The sequence below is a fragment of the Pseudorca crassidens genome, chromosome 8, assembly GCF_039906515.1.
Source record: "Pseudorca crassidens isolate mPseCra1 chromosome 8, mPseCra1.hap1, whole genome shotgun sequence".
NCBI lineage: Eukaryota > Metazoa > Chordata > Mammalia > Artiodactyla > Delphinidae > Pseudorca > Pseudorca crassidens.
Window position 1 is genome coordinate 33,387,684 of NC_090303.1, and position 23,920 is coordinate 33,411,603.

Genomic DNA, 23,920 nt, shown 5'->3' on the forward strand with positions numbered 1-23,920 from the left:
ATTCACAATAGCCAAGACATGGAAACAACCCCAGTGCCCATCAACAAACGACTGGCTTAAGAAGATGTGGTGTATAGACACACAGTGGAATATTAGCCACAAAAAGGAAAGAAATTTTGCCATTTGCTGCAACATGGATGAACCTAGAGAATATCAAACCAAGTGAAGTCAGACAGAAAGACAAATACTGTATGATATCATTTATATGTGGAATCTAAAAAATATGATACAAACGAACTTATTTACAGAACAGAAGTAGACTCACAGACATAGGAAACAAACTTACGGTTACCAAATGGGAAGGGGGTGGAGATAACTACTACCTACTAGTAGTAGGTGTTAGTAGGTGATAAACAATATTTGTTTATCAGCCTTCCTGACCTCTAAAACTCTCTGTCTAGTGAGGCTGGAAGACCCACGTGTGCAATGGTATAGAACAGACCGTTTAAAGTTCCAGGGGGGGGGGGCTTGGTTGCCAGTTTTGCAAAGCGTACCCCGAAGCGAATGTTTTGAGAGGCGTCAGAACCCCGCCCCTTTACAACTACAGAACAAGTTCTGAGGCAGCCCTAAAACGCTTTCCCGGATCAGAGACACCGATTGCCGCAGAAGCTCTGCGCTCCAGGGTACTACCTGGAACAAACCCTGCAAAGATTCGGCGGGCGCCGCAGCCGGGCGTGCCAGCAGGAGGCTGCGCCGGGACTGCCCCCTCTCATTTCTCCCGCGCAAAACCGGGCCGGACGGCTCCACTCCCTCCCTCCACTGCAGGGGGGAGCCCGGCGCCCCCAGATTGGCAGCCATCCCGGGCGGCTCCCAGCTGCAGCCCCTCTTGAGCCGCCTGCAAAGCGAAGTTCACCGGTCGCGAAGTTTGGGTCCTGTAAGAGGAGCCTCGAGGGCTGGCGCCGCGGCGCCGAGGGGGCGGCGCGGTGCGCTCCCCCTGTCCCGGGCGCCGAGTGCGCCCCTCCCCCGGCCCGCCGGAGCTCCGGGCGGAGCGAGCGCGCTGCGCGGCCGCGGGCGACCTCCGTGCGCGGCCCCGTGGCGAGCGAGGCTCCCGTGGCCGCGTGCTGGGAGGAGGCCGGAGCCCAGCGGGGAAGAATGGAGTTGGCGACTGGCTCGCAGGTGAGGATCTGGCCGCCCGCCGCAGCCCGGACGCACCCTCGGCCTGCCTTCCCTTTGCGCTTGGCCCTGCGCCCCGCCTTGGGCTGGAAACGTGGCCCTCGGCTGCCGCGTTGTGGATCGGGCGCGCCCCGTCCCGCCGACGCCGGAGCGGGCACGCCCCGCAGGTGTGTCCGGTGTTTACGGTTGTGCCACCTGGAGCGGAGAGGCCGGGTGCCGCCGCACGCGGGCGCTCGCCGCTGGCCCGGGTGGGGCCTCGGGGTAGTCCGCTGGGTCGCTGCGGCCGCGAGCCCCGGGAGCGGATGAACTCTAGGGCAGTGCAGGCGGGGAGGCCGTAGCGGCGCAGTGACTGCGTTTGCGGTGCTCGTGGGACTGGGGGAGGGGGAAGCTTTTTCGGTGCGCGCCCCCCACTTTCTCCGGCATTGGCATGGAGATGAGTTTAAGTGTGATTTTCTAAAAAAGCATAGTCGAGAATCGGGCCAATTCAACTTGGATAATGGGGTTTAAAAAGCGTTGCTTTTGTATTTGTTCTAGAACTTTTGGAAATGTTTTTAAGGAACTTGTAACCGTTTGGGGGAACTGGCAGCGTTATTAGACCAGGTTAAAAAACAAAAAGCCCCAAGCTCCCAAACCGTGTATACAGCACCACCGCAGGTACCCATTATGGTTTTAACTAGGTCTTAAAAATCTCATTAACAAGCTCCCCAAAATTACAATGGGTGGTGGGAAGTGGACTTAGCTTCAGTTTTCTTTTTTACTTTTTAAAAGCGCTTTTCTCTACTTTCTAGTAATGAATATACATAATTTATGCGGAGGTAAGCAATAAAAACTTTTTCAAACGAACTAAAAATAAACCTTTTAGAAAGGAAGCAGCTTGTAGGAGCCCGAGAGATGCTTTGTATGAGGGTTGGGTTTTTTCTTGCTTTTGTGAGCGCTTCTGACTCACTGCTTCCACCTTACCTTTGGCTGGTGTTTATCTCCTTTCTCCACCTGGGTGTTGGGCATCCGCAGGATTTGGGAGACGCGGAGCGACCGGGGCCCAGCTGCCGGGGTGGCCGGTGGTGCCTGAGCCCGTGACGCTGTCACCTGCCTGGGTCTGGCGGCACATTAGAGACCAAGCCACTAATGGTCGCTTTGGCCATTTGGTGATTTCTGAAAGGCTTCCTGAAAGTGGACACTTGAGAAAAATCTATTGTGGATGTTTAAGAGAAAGAGTATTTTTTGAATTTCTCCAATTAAGTGAGGTATTAAAAGCAAGGAAAACAAACTCAAGAAGGGATGGGACAGGCTTAGTTGTTTTTGTTTTTGCCACTGACACTTACCATATAATTAGTATCCTAGGCTTTTAGGAGGTTTGGGTTTCTCCAGGATTTGAACCCTTCTGGAAGGAGCTTGTGAATTTCATCAGTAAATGTATCTTGATGATGTATCATTCCTGAAACATGTTGTTCTGGTGGTGCTGCGTCACCCACTACTTACATACACAGTTCCTGCTTAAGAAATTTAAAATGGGGCTTCCCTGGTGGCGCAGTGGTTGAGAGTCCGCCTGCCGATGCAGGGGACACGGGTTCGTGCCCCGGTCCGGGAAGATCCCACATGCCGCGGAGCGGCTGGGCCCGTGAGCCGTGGCCGCTGAGCCTGCGCGTCCGGAGCCTGTGCTCCGCAACGGGAGAGACCACAACAGTGAGAGGCCCACGTACCGCAAAAAAAAAAAAAGAAATTTAAAATGTCCCAGAATGTTTAGTTGGAGATGAACATTTTATTGTCAAATAATGAGGCTAACTTTTGGTAGCTCTAAAATGTTAAGTAAACTATTTACCATGTGGCAGTAAGCCACAAATTATATCTGACCCATTATACATCCATTAGGGCAAATTACTTTTGTAAGATGATCAGGTTTGTTTTTTCTCTCCCCCCCACGCCCTCCCCCCCCCCCCACCCCCCCCCCGTCAAAAGACCTCCTAATTGACAGGGCAAATTAAGATGTGTGAGGATTTTTCTAGTGGAAATGTTCCTGTTCATCATAATTTAAGTGTGGGCGTATTATAGCCTCCTTAATTTAAATGAGTGGAGAGTGGTTTTACGGGGTGGGCAGGTGACTGCGGATAAGAGCACTTAATGAACACATCAGGCCCAGCAGGATGTTGAGTTCGTGTGGTTCTTCTCTGTACCTCAGCCTTATGCATAAAGCAGTGTGATGAACGGCCTGAAGCGGCGTGAGTGCACACTGAAGGAAGGCTCAGCCCAGTGTGCAGTGGGTTTTAATCTAACGCCTACAGCAGATATAATTTCCATCCCTTGTAAGGTATAGAGCTGGAAGGGGCTTTAGTAAAGCCTCTTAGGCCCGATGTTATGAGTAAAGGGAACTAGGCAGGGAGGAAACAAGAAATTCGTTTCAACTCTGAACTCCTTGCTAGCCTCTGCTTTTCTGCAGCCTCAACAGTGTGTCGGATTTGATGTCCTCTGACAGTGATCACACCTCCCCTGGGCTCTAGTCCTTGTTGGGCTGACCACTGTGTCTTTGTGCTTTTGTATTGAATGATAGGAATAATGGCCAGTAAAGATGAGGGGATGGTCCCTTACTGAGAGCGCTCAGCAGCGAAGCTTGCAGGAGCTGGAGGATGGGACTGCCTCAGCTTCCTAGCAGAGAGGCTGGGAGGTCCTGAATGTCAGTGTAGTCCTTTTACTGTCTTCTGCTGCTAGGGTGCAGGTTGGACCCTTAGAGAAGGAAATGATGCTAAATGTTCTCGTGAATATGCATGGAACATGCTGTTTGGAGGAGAAAAGGCATTTTTCTGATAGTTACCTCACAGACACAAACTGTACCCATCTGATCCTGTGGCTTAAAATGTGTGCCCAGGGCTTCCCTGGTGGCGCAGTGGTTGAGAGTCCGCCTGCCAATGCAGGGGACACGGGTTCGTGCCCCGGTCCGGGAAGATCCCACATGCCACGGAGCGGCTGGGCCCGTGAGCCATGGCCGCTGAGCCTGCGTGTGAGAGGCCCACGTACCGCAAAAAAAAAAAAAAAAAAATGTGTGCCCAGAGCCCCAGAAACTGGTCACAGAGTGGGGTCGTTTGTGACTTCTTAGAAGGCCAGCACATTCGTCGTTTTGATGTACTGCTGACCTCCCATCCATAAAAGAGCTGAATTCTCAGTGATCAGGAGAAACCTCAGATAGCACAGCAATTCCGATCTGGTCAGGTACACAGGACAGAAAACCGTAAGATACTTATGTGACTTAAAACAGTTTAGGAACAGTAAGTTAACAAAAAAATTCAATAAAGCCATTCGAATAGAGTAGTCTAGGCGTCCTAGTTTTACATCGCCCTTGAGAGTTCTCTATTACTCTCTTCGAGCTGTAGTTTAGACTTTTTACGTCCAAGATACAGTTTTGTTTTGTAAAGGACATAGCTTTATGCATCAAAGTGGAATTGATGCAGGCTACTTGGGGAGGGATTGAGGTAAGAAAATATTTTGGGGACCATTTCCTTTTCCTTTTGAAAAGCAGTGGTTTGTGACTGTTTTTAAACAGGACCATTCAGAGGCACAGTAGGCATATGGCTGAAGTTAACGTGCACGATAGTTTCCTTCCGTAGTGGTAAATGCCAGCACCCTGTGTATAGTGCAAAAATAGGTTGTGGAGTCTCACAGTGAAAGGGACCAGAATTTTAGTTCAAGTAGTTGATGGCTTCCTGCCTGTTTTTCTTCATGATCATCAGCTTATGCCAGAAGGCCCCCTGACTGGGTTAGTCCATTTGTCAGATGTCCTTTCAGCACCTACTGTGTGCTAGATATTATGTCAGTTATGGTGGAAGAAACAAAGACAGAAAACGCTGTTCGTTCCCCAGCCCCCTGCCATCAGAGGTCACCCTGGAACTCCTTGCCTCTTCTGCCTTTGCCAGAGCTCAGCTGGCTCCTGCCCTGAGCTGTAGGGACATAGGCGGCCTTGGGTTTTGGGGATGGGAGAAGACCTTAAGAGTCATCCTTCCCCAGCCCCCCAACCCGCCCCGCATCCTCCAAGGAAGGGAAACGATCAATTCCTTTTAAAAGTCGTGCTGTGCTAGGTACTTAATATTAACAGATTTAATCCTCACTGTAGTTCTCTGAAGTAGGTTGTATTATCTGCATTTTAAAGATAAGCCTAATAGAGTGATTTGCTCAGGGCAGCCTGGCAAGGAAGGAGCTGAGCCAGAATTCTGTCTCCAGAGCCGGGGCTTGACTCTTGCTGCTAGAATCACCAGGTCTTGGCAGGTCACACAACTTTCGCTGAAATGTTGTGAGGCTAGAAATCCTTCCTCAACTTACGTTGCCATTGAGATAAGCAAGGACACACCAAGTTTAACGTACTATTTAAATAGAAGGGGATGTCAGCGCTTTGGGGTTTTCTTACGATACCTTTACCCCTCCTTTTAAAGAGAAGGGCTGGGGCGTTAGCAGCAGCTGGTCTGGTTCTTTTTAAGGAACTGGACAAGTTATGCTTTGAGTAGGATTCTTTGGATGCTGTTTGTAAAAGTCAGCTTGGGAATATGAATAAGATCCACACAGTTTTTACATAGGAATGACTTTTAGATGAATTTTGTATTGTGCAGGTAATACGCTGTTCATAGAAGCTGAAAAGGAAACAAAAATTGAACTATTCTACGTCTCTACTCCCTGGGCATCATTTTCTAGACATTTTCCATTCAGTGTTTGCCTGTGTCCAAGTCACCATTTTTGGTTAACTCTTATGGTATGATTGCTGTTTGAATTCTGCTTTCTTTAGCACTGTCAGTACTATTTTTCTGAGTAGCTTGGAGTCTTTATGGTTTTCATTTTCAATGACTGTGTAATGTTTCATTCAGGTGTGTACTTTATGTTGAAAAGTTTTAAATTATTAACAGATAAATTTAAGAAACTTTGCAATGAATGTCTTGGGGTGGTACATACCGTATGCCCTGTGTTGAAGTCAACGCTGTTTTTAATTGCTGTTTCCCTGTCATGTACTTACTATCTGGTAGAATGTGCGTGATTTTCAATAGATGGGAACCTCTCACGTATTTTTTTCCTAAGGCATTTCCCCATTTGTTTTGCTGTATTAGCTGAGAGAAGGCACTTTTTGCCCAGGTTAGAATCAGGACTCATGATAACTAACCTGAAATAATGACTGTTTTCCTCCTGAACTTAGAGCCTCTAAGTTAAGCTTTCTTTGGTCTTGCTTATTTTAACTATAAATCATCTTCTAGGTGGCATTCCCGAAAATGTGTGTTCATTGAAGTTCGGATATTCAAAGGTCAGACAGTAGGTTCACTCATTATAAAGTGGTTACTGAGAGCTAAAAAAAAGAAACTATTTCTTGATGTGAGTGCTGGTTATAATGAGTAGGTGCAGTTTGTAAAACTTCACCAAGCTCTGCACTTACGATCTAGGCATGTTCTGGTTGCATGTTGCACTTAAAACGTTAACAGAGTAGCGTATCGAATACTAACGTAGGAAGTACGAGGTCTGAGGACTGTGCTTCTGGAGAGCCCAGGCTACCAGGTGTGTGGTGACACCTTCCCAGGTGTCTCGTGTCCTGCCAGTGGAACCCATATCCTCAGGACTGGACGTGGTCCAGGGGTCCCTCCCCACAAACCCCCTCTCCCGTTCCCCCAAACCCTCCATAGCAGCAGCACTGCTGTGTGGGCAGCCCCCCATATTTAAGCTCTACTGCTGGAGGATCCCGTGGACCTGGCGAGTGCCTCGCATTTGTGAGTGAGCTCTGGCCTTTGAGTCTTCTGGCACAAGGCCTGGCCCTCCCTCAGCTGCCTGCTGGTAGAACTCCTCCTCTGTTAGGAGGGCCCAGGATTTACCCCAGGGTAATGGTTGATCACCCGAAATCACGTGGCAGGCCAAAGTGACAATTATCCCTGTGTGTGAAGGGCCTGGCGTATCATAGCTGTTAAATGTTTGTTGAATTTTTTAAGAAAGATGGTTTAGGGTTGTCAATGTATAGTGAGTGCAGGCATGAGTTATGACAAGCTGGAGCAGGGCTTCTGGCAATTTTCACTTGGACTAACTAATGGTGGAGGCCAGTTCGTACCTGTTCCAGAGGCCTGGAGGTGTGCAGTCCCACCCTGCCTGTGCAGGAGATTTTCTCATTAATCTCCAGTTTTGTCTTTAAAATCATGCCTATTCCGTGATACATTTTTATTTGTTTTAATACAAAAGTGCTATTTTAAACTATTCTCGTGGGGAAAAAAGTCTCCTCCCCTGTCCCACCTGTGGTTCTGAGAGCCCTCAGGCTGTCACTGAGCTCCCCAGCTTAAGGAATGGAACTGCCAAGTATAGAATTTAGCAAACAAACCTTTAATAAACACTGAAACAGGAAAGATATCCCCTTGCCCTGTCCCCCACCCCACACTATCTTTTCCCTTAAAGCTCCGTGAGTCTGAGGGTGTTTAAGACGGGGGGGTGGGGGTGGGGGTGGGAATTTCACGGATACTGAATTCCCTAAGAATATTTTTTAATGCAAAATGGCTCGTGCCCTTTATTTTGTTCTCCATTAGCATTGGTTTAAAATGGAAAGTTAAGAAAAATAAAAGTACATTTAACTGTCATCTTTTTTTTAATTTTAATTTTTTATTGAAGTATAGTTGTTTTAAAGTGTTGTGTTAGTTTCTGAGGTACAGCAAAAGTGATTCAGTTATACGTATATATATTCTTTTTCATATCTTTTTCCACTATGGTTTATTATAGGATATTGAATATAGTTCCCTGTGATGAACAGTAGGACCTTGTTGTTTATCTGTTTTATATACATTTTATTATATATATTTTCATATAATATTTGCCAATCCCAAACTCTTAATTTATCCTTCCCCCACCACCCCTTTTCCCCTTTGGTAACCATAAGTTTGTTTTCTATGTCTGTGAGTCTGTTTCTGTTTTGTAAATAAGTTTATGTCATATTTTAAATTCCACATAAAAATGATATCATGGTATTTGTGTTTTTCTAACTTACTTCACTTAGTATGATAATCTCTAGGTCCATCCATGTTGCTGCAAATGGCATTATTTCATTCTTTTTTATGGTTGAGTAATATTCCATTGTATATATGTACCATACTTTATCTGTTCATCTGTTGATGGACGCTTAGGGTGTTTCTATGTTTTGGTTATTGTGAATAGTGCTGCTATGAACATAGAGATGCGTGTATCTTTTTGAATTATAGTTTTGTCCAGATATATGCCCAGGAGTGGGATTGCTGGATCATATGGTAATTCTATTCTTAGTTTTCTGAGGAACTTCCATACTGTTCTCCATAGTGGCTGCACCAGTTTACATTCCTGCCTACCGACAGTGTAGGAGGGTTCCCTTTTCTCCACACCCTCTCCAGCATTAGTTATTTGCAGACTTTTTAAAGATGGGCATTCTGACCAGTGTGAGGTGACAACCTCACTGTAGTTTTGATTTGCATTTCTCTAACAGTTACCGATGCTGAGCATGTTTTCATGTGCCTGTTGGCCATCTGCATGTCTTCGTTGGAGAAATGTCTATTTAGGTCTTCTGCCCATGTTTTGATTGGGTTGTTTGTTTTTTTGATATTGAGCTATATGATCTGTTATTATATTTTGGAAATTAGACCCTTGTTGGTCACATCATTTGCAAATATTTTCTCCCATTGTGTAGTCTGTCTTATCGTTTTCTTCATGGTTTCTTTTGCTGTGCAAAAGCTTATAAGATTATTTAGGTCCCGTTTGTTTAGTTTTTTTTCATTTGTTTTTTCATTTGTTTAATTTTTTTAATTAATTTTTTTAACGTCTTTATTGGAGTATAATTGTTTACAATGGTGTGTTAGTTTCTGCTTTAAAACTAGTGAATCAGCTGTACATATACATATATCCCCATATCTCCTCCCTCTTGCATCTTCCTACCACCCTCCCTATCCCACCCCTGTAGGTGGTCACGAAGCGCCAAGCTGATCTCCCTGTGCTATGCGGCTGCTTCCCGCTAGCTATCTGTTTTACGTTTGGTAGTGTACATATGTCCATGCCACTCTCTCACTTTGTCCCAGCTTACCCTTCCCCCTCCCCGTGTCCTCAAGTCCATTCTCCATGCCTGCGTCTTTATTCCTGTTCTGCCCCTAGTTTCTTCAGAACCACTTTTTTTTTTTTTTAAGATTCCATGTATATGTGTTAACATACTGTATTTGTTTTTCTCTTTCTGACTTACTTCACTCTGTATGACAGATTCTAGGTCCATCCACCTCACTACAGATAACTCAATTTTGTTTCTTTTTATGGCTGAGTAATATTCCATTGTATATATGTGCCACATCTTCTTTATCCATGCATCTGTCAGTGGATATTTAGGTTGCTTCCATGTCCTGGCTATTGTAAATAGAGCTGCAGTGAACATTTTGGTACATGACTCTTTTTGAATTATGGTTTTCTCAGGGTATATGCCCAGTAGTGGGATTACTGGGTCGTATGGTAGTTCTATTTGTAGTTTTTTAAGGAAACTCCATACTGTTCTCCATAGTGGCTGTATCAGTTTACATTCCCACCAGCAGTGCAACAGGGTTCCCTTTTTTCCACACCCTCTCCAGCATTTATTGTTTGTAGATTTTTTGATGATGGCCATTCTGACCGGTGTCAGGTGATACCTCATTGTAGTTTTGATTTGCATTTCTCTAATGATCAGTGATGTTGAGCATCCTTTCATGTGTTTGTTGGCAATCTGTATATCTTCTTTGGAGAAATGTCTGTTGAGGTCTTCTGCCCATTTTTGGATTAGGTTGTTTTTTTCATATTGAGCTGCATAAGCTGCTTGTAAATTTTGGAGATTAGTCCTTTGTTTGCAGCCCTCCCATTCTGAGGGTTGTCTTTTTGTCTTGTTTATGGTTTCCTTTGCTATGCAAAAGCTTTTAAGTTTCATTAGGTCCCATTTGTTTGTTTTTATTTTTATTTCCATTTCTCTAGGAGGTGGGTCCAAAAGGATCTTGCTGTTATTTATGTCATGGAGTGTTCTGCCTGTGTTTTCCTCTAAGAGTTTTATAGTGTCTGACCTTACATTTAGGTCTTTAATCCGTTTTGAGTTTATTTTTGTGTATGGTGTTAGGGAGTGTTCTAATTTCATTCTTTTACATGTAGCTGTCCAGTTTTCCCAGCACCACTTATTGAAGAGGCTGTCTTTTCTCCATTGTATATTCTTGCCTCCTTTATCAAAGATAAGGTGACCATGTGAGCATGGGTTTATCTCTGGGCTTTCTCTCCTGTTCCACTGATCTATCTTTCTGTTTTTGTGCCAGCACCATACTATCTTGATTACTGTAGCATTGTAGTATAGTCTAAAGTCAGGGCGCGTGATTTCTCCGGCTCTGTTTTTCTTTCTCAAGATTGTTTTGGCTATTTGGGGTTTTTTGTGTTTCCATACAAATTGTGAAATTTTTTCTAGTTCTGTGAAAAATGCCATTGGTAGTTTGATAGGGATTGCATCGAATCTGTAGCTAGCTTTCTGTAGTATAGTCATTTTCACAACATGGACTCTTCTAATCAAAGAACATGGTATATCTCTCCATCTGTTTGTATCTTCAATTTCTTTCCTCAGTGTTTTATGGTTTTCTGCATACAGGTCTTCTGCCTCCTTAGGTAGGTTTATTCCTAGGTATTTTATTCTTTTTGTCGTAATGGTAAATGGAAGTGTTTCCTTAATTTCTTTTTCAGATTTTTCATCATTAGTGTATAGGAATGCAAGAGATTTCTGTGTGTTAATTTTGTATTCTGCTACTTTACCAAATTCATTGATTAGCTCTAGTAGTTTTCTGGTAGCATCTTTAGGATTGTCTATTTATAGTATCATGTCATCTGCAAACAGTGACAGTTTTACTTCTTCTTTTCTGATTTGGATTCCTTTTATTTCTTTTTCCTCTCTGATCGCTGTGGCTAAAACTTCTAAAACTGTGTTGAATAATAGTGGTGAGAGTGGGCAACCTTGTCTTGTTCCTGATCTTAGTGGAAATGATTTCAGTGTTTCACCATTGAGAACGATGTTGGCTGTTGGTTTGTCATATACGGCCTTTATTATGTTGAGGTAAGTTCCCTCTATGCCTACTTTCTGGAGGGTTTTTATCATAAATTGGTGATGAATTATATCGAAAGCTTTTTCTGCATTTATTGAGATCATCATCTGGTTTTTCTCTTTCAGTTTGTTATTATGGTTTATCACATTGATTGATTTGCGTATATTGAGGAATTCTTGCATTCCTGGGATAAACCCCTGTTGATCATGGTGTTGATCCTTTTAATGTGCTGTTGGATTCTGTTTGCTAGTATTTTGTTGAGGATTTTTGCGTCTGTGTTCATCAGTGTTATTGGCCTGTAGTTTTCTTTTTTTGTAACATCTTTGTCTGGTTTTGGTATCAGGGTGATGGTGGCCTCACAGAATGAGTTTGGGAGTGTTCCTCCCTCTGCTATATTTTGGAAGACATTGAGAAGGATAGGTGTTAGCTCTTCTCTAAATGTTTGGTAGAATTCGCCTGTGAAGCCATCTGGTCCTGGGCTTGTGTCTGTTGGAAGATTTTTAATCACAGTCTCAATTTCAGTGCTTGTGGTTGGTCTGTTCATATTTTGTATTTCTTCCTATTTCAGTCTTGGAAGGTTATGCTTTTATAAGAATCTGTCCATTTCTTCCAGGTTGTACATTTTATTGGCATAGAGTTGCTTATAGTAATCTCTCATGATTCTTTGTATATCTGCAGTGTCAGTTGTTACTTCTCCTTTTTCATTTCTAATTCTGTTGATTTCAGTCTTCTTCCTTTTTTTCTTGATCAGTCTGGCTAATGGTTTATCAATTTTGTTTATCTTCTCAAAGAACCAGCTTTTAGTTTTTTTGATCTTTGCTATCGTTTCCTTCATTCCTTTTTCATTTATTTCTGATCTGATATTTATGATTTCTTTCCTTCTGATAACTTCGGGGTTTTTTTGTTCTTCTTTCTCTGATTGCTTTAAGTGTAAGGTTAGGTTGTTTATTTGAGATGTTTCTTGAGGTAGGATTGTATTGCTATAAAGTTCCCTCTTAGAACTGCTTTTGCTGCATCCCATAGGCTTTGGGTTGTCGTGTTTTCATTGTCATTTGGTTTTAGGCATTTATTGATTTCCTCTTTGATTTCTTCAGTGTTTTCTTGGTTATTTGGTAGCCATGTGTTTGTATTTTTTACAGATTTTTTTCCTGTAATTGGTACCTAGTCTTATAGCATTGTGGTCGGAAAAGATACTTGATACGATTTCAGTTTTCGTAAATTTACCAAGACTTGATTTGTGACCTAAGATGATCTGATCTATCCTGGAGAATGTTCCATGAACACTTGAGAAGAAAGTGTATTCTGTTTTTGGATGGAATGTCCTGTAAGTATCAGTTAAGTCCATTTTGTTTAATGGACCATTTAAAGGTTGTGTTTCCTTATTTATTTTCATTTTGGATGATCTGTCCATTGGTGAAAGTGGGGTCTTAAAGTCCCCTACTATGAATGTGTTACTGTCGATTTCCCCTTTTATGGCTGTTAGCATTTGCCTTATGTATTGAGGTGCTCCTATGTTGGGTGCATAAATATTTACAATTGTTATATTTTCTTTTTTGATTGATCTCTTGATCATTGTGTAGTGCCCTTCTTTGTTTCTTGTAATAGTCTTTATTTTAAAGTCTGTTTTGTGTGATATGAGTATTGCTACTCCAACTTTCTTTTGATTTCCATTTGCCTGGAATATCTTTTTCCATCCCTTCACTTTCAGTCTGTATGTGTCCCTAGGTCTGAAGTGGGTCTCTCGTAGACAGCATATATACGGGTCTTGTTGTATCCATTCAGCCAGTCTGTGTTGTTTAGTTGGAACATTTAATCCATTTACATTTAAGGTAGTTATTGATATGTATGTTCCTATTACCATTTTCTTAATTGTTTTGTGTTTGTTATCGTAGGTCTTTTTCTTCTCTTGTGTTTCCTGCCTAGAGAAGTTCCTTTAGTGTTTGTTGTAACGCTGGTTTGGTGGTGCTGAATTCTCTCAGCTTTTGCTTGTCTGTAAAGGTTTTAATTTCTCCGTCGAATCTGACTGAGGTCCTTGCTGGGTAGAGTAATCTTGTTTGTAGATTTTTCCCTTTCATCACTTTAAATATGTCCTGCCACTCCCTTCTGGCTTGCAGAGTTTCTGCTGAAAGATCAGCTATTAACCTTATGGTAATTCCCTTCTATGTTATTTGCTGCTTTTTCTTTGCTGCTTTTAATATTTTTTCTTTGTATTTAATTTTTGATAGTTTGATTAATATGTGTCTTGGCGTGTTTCTCCTTGGATTTATCCTGTATGGGACTCTCTGTGCTTTCTGGACTTGACTGATTATTTCCTTTCCCATATTAGGGAAGTTTCAACTATAATCTCTTCTAATATTTTCTCAGTCCCTTTCTTTTTTTCTTCTTCTTCTGGGACCTCCTATAATTCGAATGTTGGTGTGTTCAGTGTTGTCCCAGAGGTCTCTGAGACTGTTCTCAATTCTTTTCATTCTTTTTCCTTTATTCTGCTTTGTGGTAGTCATTTCCTCTATTTCATCTTTCAGGTCACTTATCCGTTCTTCTTCCTCAGTTATTCTGCTATTGATTCCTTCTAGAGAAACTTTCATTTCTTTTATTCTGTTGTTCATCATTGTTTGTTTGCTCTTTAGTTCTTTTAGGTCCTTGTTAAAAGTTTATTGTATTTTCTCCATTCTATTTCCAAGATTTTGGATCATCTTTACTATCATTACTCTGAATTCTTTTTCAGGTAGACTGCCCATTTCCTCTTCATTTGTTTGATCTGGTGGGTTTTTACCTTGTTCCTTCATCTGTTATATATTTCTGTCTTCTCATTTTGCTTAACTTACTGTGTTTGGGGGTCTGCTTTTCACAGGCTGCAGGTTCATAGTTCCCGTTGTTTTTGGTGTCTGCTGCCAGTGGTTAAGTTTGGTTCACTGGGTTGTGTTGGCTTCACGGTGGAGGGGACTGGTGCCTGTGTTTTCGTGGATGAGGCTGGATCTTGTCTTTCTGGTGGGCAGGGTCACATCTGGTGGTGTGTTTTGGGGTGTCTGTGACCTTATTATGATTTTAAGCAGCCTCTCTGCTAATGTGTAGGGTTGTGTTCCTGTCTTGGTAGTTGTTTGGCATAGGGTGTCCAGCACTGTAGCTTGCTGGTTGTTCAGTGGGGCTGGGTCTTAGCATTGAGATGGAGATCTCTGGAAGAGCTTTCGCCATTTGATATTACGTGGAGCCAGGAGGTCTCTGGTGGACCAGTGTCCTGAACTCAGCTCTCCCACCTCAGTGGCTCAGGCCTGACACCTGGCCGGAGCACCAAGACCCTGTCAGCCACACGGCTCAGAAGAAAAGGGAGAAAAAATAAAATAAAATAAACAAATTATTTAAATAAAATTTTTTAAAGTATTATTAAAAATAAAAAAGTAAAAGTAATAAAAAAAAGAAAAAGAAAGAAGAGAGCAACCAAACCTAAAAACAAATCCACCAATGATAACACGTTCTAAAAACTATACTAAAAAAAAAAAAAGGACAGATAGAATCCTAGGACAGATGGTAAAAGCAAAGCTATACAGACAGAATCACACAAAGAAACATACACACTCACAAAAAGAGAAAAAGAAAAAGAAAAAATATATATGTATATTAAAAATAAAAAGGAAGACAGCAACCAAGTCAATAAACAAATCTACCATTGATAATAAGCTCTAAATACTAAACTAAGGTAAACATAAAACCAGAAGCAAACTAGATGCAGAAAGCAAACCCAAAGTCTACAGTTGCTCCCAAGGTCCACCGCCTCAGTTTTGGGATGATTCGTTGTCTACTGAGGTATTCCACAGATGCAGGGCACATCCAGTTGACTGTGGAGATTTAATCCGCTGCTCCTGAGGCTGCTGGGAGGAATTTTCCTTTCTCTTCTTTGTTCGCACAGCTCCCGGGGTTCAGCTTTGGATTTGGCCCAGCCTCTGCTTGTAGGTCGCCTGAGGGCGTCTCTTCCCCACCCAGACAGGACGGGATTAAAGGAGCAGCTGATTCGGGGGCTCTGGCTCACTCAGGCCGGAGGGAGGGAGGGAGGGAGGGAGGGGTATGGAATGCGGGGCGAGCCTGTGGCGGCAGAGGCCGGCGTGACGTTGCACCAGCCTGAGGTGCGCCGTGTTCTCCCGGGGGAGTTGTGCCTGGATCACGGGACCCTGGCAGTGGCGGACTGCACAGGCTCCCGGGAGGGGACGTGTGGAGAGTGACCTGTGCTCACACACAGGCTTCTTGGTGGCTGCAGCAGCAGCCTTAGCATCTCATGGCCGTCTCTGGGGTCTGCGCTGAGAGCCGTGGCTCGCGCCCCTCTCTGGAGCTCGTTTAGCTGGTGCTCTGAACCCCTTCTCCTTGCACACCCTGAAACAATGGTCTCTTGCCTCTTAGGCAGGTCTAGACTTTTCCCGGACTCCCTCCCGGCTAGCTGTGGTGCACTAACCCCCTGCAGGCTGTGTTCACGCAGCCAACCTCAGTCCTCTCCCTGGGATCCGACCTCCAAAGCCCAAGCCTCAGCTCCCAGCCCCCGCCCGCCCCGGCGGGTGAGCAGAGAAGCCTCTCGGGCTGGTGAGTGCTGCTCGGCACCATTCCTCTGTGCAGGAATCTCTCTGCTTTGCCCTCCGCACCCCTGTTGCTGCGCTCTCCTCCGCGGCTCCGAAACTACCCCCCCCCCCACCCCGCGCCCGCCACCCGCAGTCTCCAGCCGCGAAGGAGCTTCTAGTGTGTGGAAACTTTTCCTCCTTCACAGCTCCCTCCCAGAGGTGCAGGTCCCGTCCCTATTCTTTGTTTGTTTTTTCTTTTTTCTTTTGCCCTACTCAGGTACGTGGGGAGTTTCTTGCCTTTTGGGAAGTCAGGTCTTCTGCCAGTGTTCAGTAGGTGTTCTGTAGGAGTTGTTCCACATGTAGATGTATTTCTGATGTATTTGTGGGGAGGAAGGTGATCTCCACGTCTCACTCCTCTGCCATCTTGAAGGTTCCTCCTCAGCTCTCCCCATTTGTTTATTTTTGCTTTTATTTCTATAAATTTGTGGGACTGAGTTAAGAAAACTTTGCTACGATTTGCAGAGAATGTTTTGCCTAATTTCATTTCTAGGAGTTTTATGTTGTCATGTTTTATATTTAAGTCTTTACGCCATTTTGAGTTTATTTTTGTGTATGGTGTGATGGTGTGTTTTAACTTCATTGATTTACATGTAGCTGTCCAGCTTTCCCAGCACCAATTGCTGAAGAGACTGTGTTCTCCATTGTATGTTCTTTCCTCCTTTGTTGAAGATTAATTGACCATAGATGTGTGGGTTTATTTCTGGGCTCTCTATTCTGTTCCACTGATCCATATTTCTGTTTTTGTGCCAGTACTGTGCTGTTGAAAATCATTGTTTATTCTTAATTCTCTGTTTTTTTCTCATAATTGGTCCCAGGCATTTTTTATTGGGGGATTTTAAAAAATTAAAATAGTTGAAGCCAATGGGGTCTCAACCAGCCTTTCTCACGCGTGCCCATGGCCTCTTACAGAAGGCTTTCCTTACCTGACTTAAAAAGAAAAACAAAAACAAAAGAACACCTCATTCTCTTTTCCCACACTGACAGCTTCAAAAACTCACTGAAAAGAGCATCTAGTTGTCTTCGTGACCTTTATGGTAGCAAGTGGGTCCTCTTCCCTGACTGTAATTAGGAGCTGAGAAAGGATACACTCTTAGGAGTGTGTACATTCACTGTGGCACAAAGCCAGGAGCCAAGTGGTATTGGCAGCCTGCACGGGCCAGCATCCCAGGGATTGTTTGGTGTGTTTTCCACTAGCAGGGCAGAAGTGTGTCAAGAGGATCCCTCTACAAAGGCTTCCGGAGCTGGGCTGTGGGATGAAGAGTTTTCCCCCTCATCCCTCAAAAGTGTGAAGATCTGTTCAGTACTTGTCTGCATTGAGCACAGGGACACTAGCCTCCCCTGAAAGATGATGTTCCCTCTGCCTTGAGGTTCTCCAGACTCCTGCTTCCACCTGTGAATTTCCTGCAAGTCCTCTAGGCTGACTTTGTCCCACAGCTGTGTGGACGTGGCCGACCTCGAGGCTCTTAGAATTCTTCCTGACCATCACCAAATGTCTGGGTCAGGTGCCCTCCTGGGCTGACCTCCCTGTTTGTATTTATCGCACCACATTGAAATTGACTATAGAGTGTGTCACCCCACCGTTATGACTCATTGCTCATCGGATCCCTTAGCATGGTGCCCGGCACACGTTGGTACAATTATACTCTGTAATCACTTGGAATAATGAACATTGACATAGCGTCTTCTACTTCACAGGATGCTTTCCAGTAATAGTTTGGAAGCTGTCAGAGCTCTGTACAAATCTTCTTATTCTTTTCCTTCTGGGTAAATGGGAGGAGTGCACTTTCCTGGCTCCTGAGGCAGGCAAAGCTACTTGATGTGCTCTGGCTGATGACATTTGAGCAGAAGTGTTGTGTGTCATGTCCAGGTGGAATTCTTTAAAGCCAGTGCACCATCTACCCCGTCTCCCTCCCTCTGCTGCTGCCTCTGCCTGTATTCCCCGTGGTGGAAGTTCTGTCACCCTGGGTCCTGTGTGAGGACAGTGTGGAGTGGTTCATCGGGCTGGCCCGGGACAAACCTGTCATGTGAACAAGAAGGAAGCCTTTCTTGCTGTAGACCGTCCAGACTTGGAGTTGTTTGCTGCTGCTTTATAACCTGCCCTGTCCTGACAGACACGCAAAGGCACACGTATTTCAATTTGTATTCTCTCTGGTTGTCACCTGAGTGAACTGGGGTCGTGGTGGTAATAGAAGTATGTGGGCTTCTTTTGGCTTGTCGTTGTGTGGTGAGGGGAATATGCCTGTTATTAAGTGGTTCAGAGTTCAGGGATGTTAAGTGCCCTGTGGCAGGCGGGGCAGGAGAGTTCCACAGGAAGAAGCCACCAAAATGTCAACAGCAGCTTGTTGAAAAACATAGAGCAGACTAGTCTGCTTGGATAATCAGTCTTTTAGAGTACAAAGAAATCTTAACATTGGCTTCACATTTCCTGTCTGCTGACCTTTCTGGAAAAGGAAATTACCCAGGACTTTCCAAGTGGTTTGGCTCACTTCCCTACCAGGACCTCGGCCAAAACTTCAGTTCCTTGGCTACCCTTCTGAATAACTATTCTAAACCCTAGACACAGACACGTCTATAAATTTCTTCCCACTTATATTTTCTCTTTTAAAAATAGCATTGATTTTTTTTCTTCTGCTTTTCTTATTGTGGTAGAATGTACATAATATAAATTTTACTATCTTAACCATTTTCAAGTGTATAATTCAGCGACATTAAGTACAGTCACATTGTTGTACAACCATCACTGCTATTCATATCCAGAGCTTTTTCGTCATCCTGAAGTGAAACTCCATTCCCGTTAAACAATGTACTTGGTTCCTCCTTCCCCCCAGCCTCTAGTAACCACCATTCTACTTTCTGTCTCTATGAATTTGACAATTCTAAGTACCTCTTATAACTGGAGTCATACAATATTTGTCCTTTCATGTCTGATGTTTTTCACTTAGCATAATGTTTTCAAGATTTATCTATATTCAAAGATATATCAGAATTTCATTCTTTTTGAAAGCTGAATAATAATCCATTGTGTGTGTGTGTATATGTGTGTGTGTGTGTGTATATATATATATATATAAAAATGTATACATATACACACACACACACCACATTTTGTTCATCCATTCATCCATCCATGGACATCTGGGCTGTTTCTGCCTGTTGGCTATCATTAACAATGCTGCTATAAACATTGGTATAAAATATGTTTGAATCGCTGCTTTCCATACTTCTGGGCGTATACCTAAAAGTGGAATTGTTGGATTGTATGGTAATTCTGTGTTTAAATCTTTTGGGAACTATCATATTGTTTACCACAGTGGCTGCACCGTTTTACATTCCTACTAACAGTGCACACATGTTCCAGTTTCTCCACGTACTCACCAACACTTATTTTCTATTTTTTTGATAATGACCATCCTTATGGGTGTGAAGTGATATCTCATTGTGGTTTTGATTTACATTTCCGTAAAGATTAGTGATGTTGAGCATCTTTTCGGCTGTTTTTTGGCCATCTGCATATATTTGGAGAACTGTTGTTCAAGTCCTTTGTTCATTTTTAAATTGGATTGTTTGTTTTGCTGTTGTTGAGCTGTATGAGTTCTTTGCATATTCTGGATATTAACCCTTTTTCATATAAATGATTTACAAGTATTTTCTCCATTCTCTAGGTTGCCTTTTTCATTCTCTTGGTAATGTCCTTTGGTGCAGAGAAGTTTTTGATTTTGATGAAGTCCAGTTTATTTTTTTCCTATTGTTGTCTCTGCCTTTGGTGTCATGTCCAAGTAATCATTGCTAAATCCAGTGTCATAAATTTTCCCTTCTATGTTTTCTTCCAAGAAATAAAAGAGATTTTATAGTTTTAGCTCTTACATTTAGGTGTTTGATGCATTCTGAGTATTTTGTAGATGGTGTAAGGTGAGGATCCAACTTCATTCTTTGCATATGGAATCCAGTTTTTCCAGCATCATTTGTTGAAAAGATTGTCCTTTCCCCATTGAACAGTCTTGGCATCTTTGTCAAAAATGATTTAACCATCTAGTCAAAAATCATTTCACCATCTATTCAAGGGTTTATTTCTGGGCTCTCTATTCTGTTGCACTGATATAAATATCTGTCTTTATGCTACGACCATACTGTTTGGGGTAGTGTAGCTTTGTAGTAAATTTTTTTTTTTTTTTTGCGGTACGTGGGCCTCTCACTGTTGTGGCCTCTCCCGCTGCAGAGCACAGGCTCCGGACGCACAGGCTCAGCGGCCATGGCTCCCGGGACCAGCCGCTCCATGGCATGTGGGATCTTCCCAGACCGGGGCACGAACCCGTGTCCCCTGTATCGGCAGGCGGACTCTCAACCACTGCGCCACCAGGGAAGCCCTGTAGTAAATATTTAGATCAGTAAGTGTGAGTCCTCCAATGAGGTTCTTCATTTTGAAGATTGTTTTGATTTTTCAGGGCCCCTTGAGATTCCACATGAATTTTAAGAAGGGCTGTTTTATTTTTGCAAGCAAATGTTACTGTGATTTTGATGAGGATTGCATTGGGTATATAAATAGCTTTGGGTAGTACTGTCATCTAAACAATATTAAGTCTCCCAGTCTATGAACACGTGATGTCTTTCCATTTATTTATGTCATCAGTAATTTCATTTAGTGATGTTGTATAGTTTTCAGTGTATAAATCTTTAGCCTTGTGGTCCAAGATAATTCCTAAGGGTTTTTTGTTGGTGGTGGTTTTTTTTTTGATGCTCTTATAAATGGAATTGTTTTCTTAATTTCCTTTTCGGATTGTTCATTGTTAGTGTATAGAAATGCTACTGATTTGTATTCAGTTCGTTAATTAGTGCTAACAGTTTTTGTGGACTCTTTAGGATTTTCTACATAGATGGTCATGTCACCTGCCAGTAGATAATTTTACTGCCTTCTTTCCAATTCAGATGCCTTTTATTTTTGTTGTATAATTGCTCTGATTAGAACTTCAAATGCTATGTTGAATAGAAGTGGTGAAATTGGGTGTCCTTGTCCTGTTCCTGATCTTAGGGGAAAGCTTTCAGTCTTTCACCATTGAGTATGATATTAGTTGTGGGGTTGGTGATTGTTGAGTTTTTTTAAAACCATGAAAGTGTTTTGAATTTTGTCAAATGCTTTTCCTGCATCAGTTGAGTTTTTTTTTCTTTCATCAGGTTAATGTAGTGCATTACTTTGATCAATTTTCATATGTTGAATGATGCTGCATTCCAGAAGTATATCCCACTAGGTCATCTTGTATAGTCCTTTTACTGTGCTGCTGAATTTGGTTTGCTAGTATTTTGTTGAGGATTTTTGCATCATAAGGGATATTGCTTTGTACTTCTCTTGTAGGTTATTTGTCTGGCTTTGCTGTGAGGGTAATCCCAGCCTCATAGAATGAGTTAAGAAGTATTCTCTCTTCTTCAGTTTTTTTTGAAGAGTTTGAGAAGGGTCTGTGTTAATTTTTCTTTAAATGTTAAACAGAATTCTGGTCCTGGGCTTCACTTTGTTGGGAGGTTTTTCATTATTGATTCAAATCCTTACTAGTTAGAGGTCTTTTTAGGTTTTCTGTTCCTCAGGAATCAGTCTTGGAAGGTTGTGTGTTTTTAGGAATTTACCCATTTTATCTAGCTAGCCCAATTTGTTGACCTATAATTGTTCATAGTACTCTTTTATTATCCTTTTTATTTCTGCGCAATTGATAGTAATGAACCCGCTTTATTTCAATAATTTGGATCTTCTGTCTTTTTTTCTCTTAGTCAATCTACCTAAAAGTTTGTCAGTTTTGTTACTGTCATAGAACCAACTTTTGGTTTTACTGATATTTCTCTATTGGTTTTTTATTCTTTCTCTCTGCCGTAATCTTTATTTCCTTCCTTCTGCTACCTTTGGGTTTATTAGCTGTACTTTTTCTAGTTCCTTGTGGTATAAAATTAGTTTGTTGGTTTTTTATATTAAGCAGCAAACTTTGTTTCTTTTTTAATATAAATGTTTATAGCTATAAATTTCCTTCTTAGCATTGCTTTCTCTGCATCCCATAAGTTTGGGTACATTTTGCTTTTGCTTTCGTTTGTTTGAAAGTATTTTCTAATTTCCCTTGTGTTTTCTTCTTTGACCAACTGGTTGCTAAAGAGTGTTGTTTAATTTCCACTTATTTGTGAATTATCTAGTTTTTCTTCTGTTATTGATTTCTAGGTTTATTATGATTGGAAAGATAGTTTGTATGATCTTAATCTTTTAAATTTATATTCGTTTTGTGGTGTCACATATGGTCTGTCTTGGGGACTTTTCCATGTGCTCTTGAGGAAAATGTATATTCTGCTGTTGGAATGTTCTGTATGTGTCTGTTCTAGTTGGTTTATAAGGTTCAATTCCTTTTTCCTTATTGATCTTCTCTCTGGGTTTCTATACATTATTGAAAGTAGGGTATTGAGATCTCCAACTATTATTGTAGAACTATTTCTTTCAATTATGTCCATGTTTTCTTCATGTATTTTAAAGCTGTGATGTTTGGTTCGTACATATTTATAATTGTTGTATCTTCTTGACGAGTTGACCCTTTTATCAATATGTAATGTTCTTTGTCTCTTATTATTAATTTTACTGTTATTAGTTTTACTTAATATCTATTTTGATATTAGTATTGATCTCTCTTTGGGTTATTACTTGCATTGGGTATCTTTTTCCCTTCTTTCACTTTCAACCTGTTTGTGTTTTTAGATCTGAAGTAAATCTCTTGTAGACAGCATATGGTTGGATCGTGTTATTTAATCCATTCTGCCAATCTATATCTTTTGATTGTAGAGTTTAATCCATTTGTATTTAAAGTGATTACTGATGGGGAAGGACTTGACTTCTACCCTTTTGTTTTTTGTTTTCTGTATGTCTTCTAGCTTTCTTGACCCTCATTTCTTGAATTACTGCCTGTGTTTGTGTTTTGTTGATTTCTTTGTAGTGACATGTTTTGATTCTTTTCTCATTTCCTCTTGTGTGTATTCTATAGATATTTTCTTTGTGGTTACCATGGGAGTTACCTATAACATTCTAAAATTAAAACAATCTAATTTGAATGATACCAATTTAACCTCAGTGGCATACAAAAGCTCTATTCCTATACAGCTCTGTCCCCCCCCCCTTTGTTGTTGATGTCACAAATGACATCTATATGCGTTGTGCAGCCCCGAACATAGATTCGTGTTTTTTTAATTTTATAGAAAATAAAAAGTGGAGTTATAAAACAAATTTACAATGATACTGGGTTTTATATTTGTTTATGTATTTACCTTTACCTGAAAGCTTTGTATTTTGTATGGCTTTGAGTTACTGTCCTTCCATTTCAACCTGAAGGACTGCCTGTAGGATTTCTTGTGGGCAGGTCTAGTAGTAATGAAGTCTCTCAGTTTTTGTTCATCTGGTAATGTCTTAATTTCCCCCTCATTTTTGAAGGACAGTTTTCCAGGTACTGAATTCTTGGTGGACAGTTTTTACTTCCAGCACTTTGAATATGTCATTCCACTGCCTTCTGCCCTCCAAAGTTTCTGCTGAGCAATTAGCTGGTAATCTTATTGAGGATCCCTGTTGCTAGGAGTTGCTTTTCTCTTGCTGCTTTCAACATTCTCTTTTCTTTCAGCAGTTTGATTAAAATGTGCCTCAGTGTGGATCTCTTGGGTTTATCCTCCTGGGCATTTCTATAATTCATGTTTTTCATCAAATTTGGGGAATTTTTTTGCCATTACTTTGTCAAATCTCTGATTCTTTTGCCTCATCATCAATCTGATTTTGTACTCCTCTAGGGAAATGTTCAATTTAGTTATTACATTTTCTCCAAAATTTCTATTTCTTTTCCTTTTTATAATGTATGTCTCTTTATTGATATCATCCTTTTGCTTATAAATCATTTTCTTGATTTACCCTAGTTCTTTGTGTTTTTTCTTTGCTCTTTGAGCATATTTAAGGCAGTTGCCTTTGTCTAGTGAGTCCCCAGTCTGTACTTCCTTAGGGACATCTGTTTCTACCTATGATTTTGTTCCTTTCAATTTTGTTTCTTTGTATGCCTTTGCTCTTTGTCAAAAGTTGGGTATTTGAGAAACTGCCACCTTTTCCAGTGTTTGAAGACTGGCTGTATGCCAGGAAAACCATTCGGTGATTGGCTGGCCATGCTCCGAGTCCAG

General features: G+C 41.9%; 1 protein-coding gene across 4 annotated transcripts in view; it reads left to right on the plus strand.

Moving 5' to 3' along the window:
- Window positions 1–975: 975 nt before the first annotated feature.
- Window positions 976–23,920, plus strand: part of CDCA7L (cell division cycle associated 7 like) — a 51,069-nt gene continuing 28,124 nt past the window's right edge. For all 4 annotated transcript variants that reach the window (XM_067746175.1, XM_067746178.1, XM_067746177.1 and 1 more), the window contains exon 1: window positions 976–1,116. In XM_067746175.1, the coding sequence (XP_067602276.1) occupies window positions 1,093–1,116 (24 nt within the window). In that variant the 5' untranslated portion in view covers window positions 976–1,092. The remainder of the gene's footprint in view (window positions 1,117–23,920) is intronic.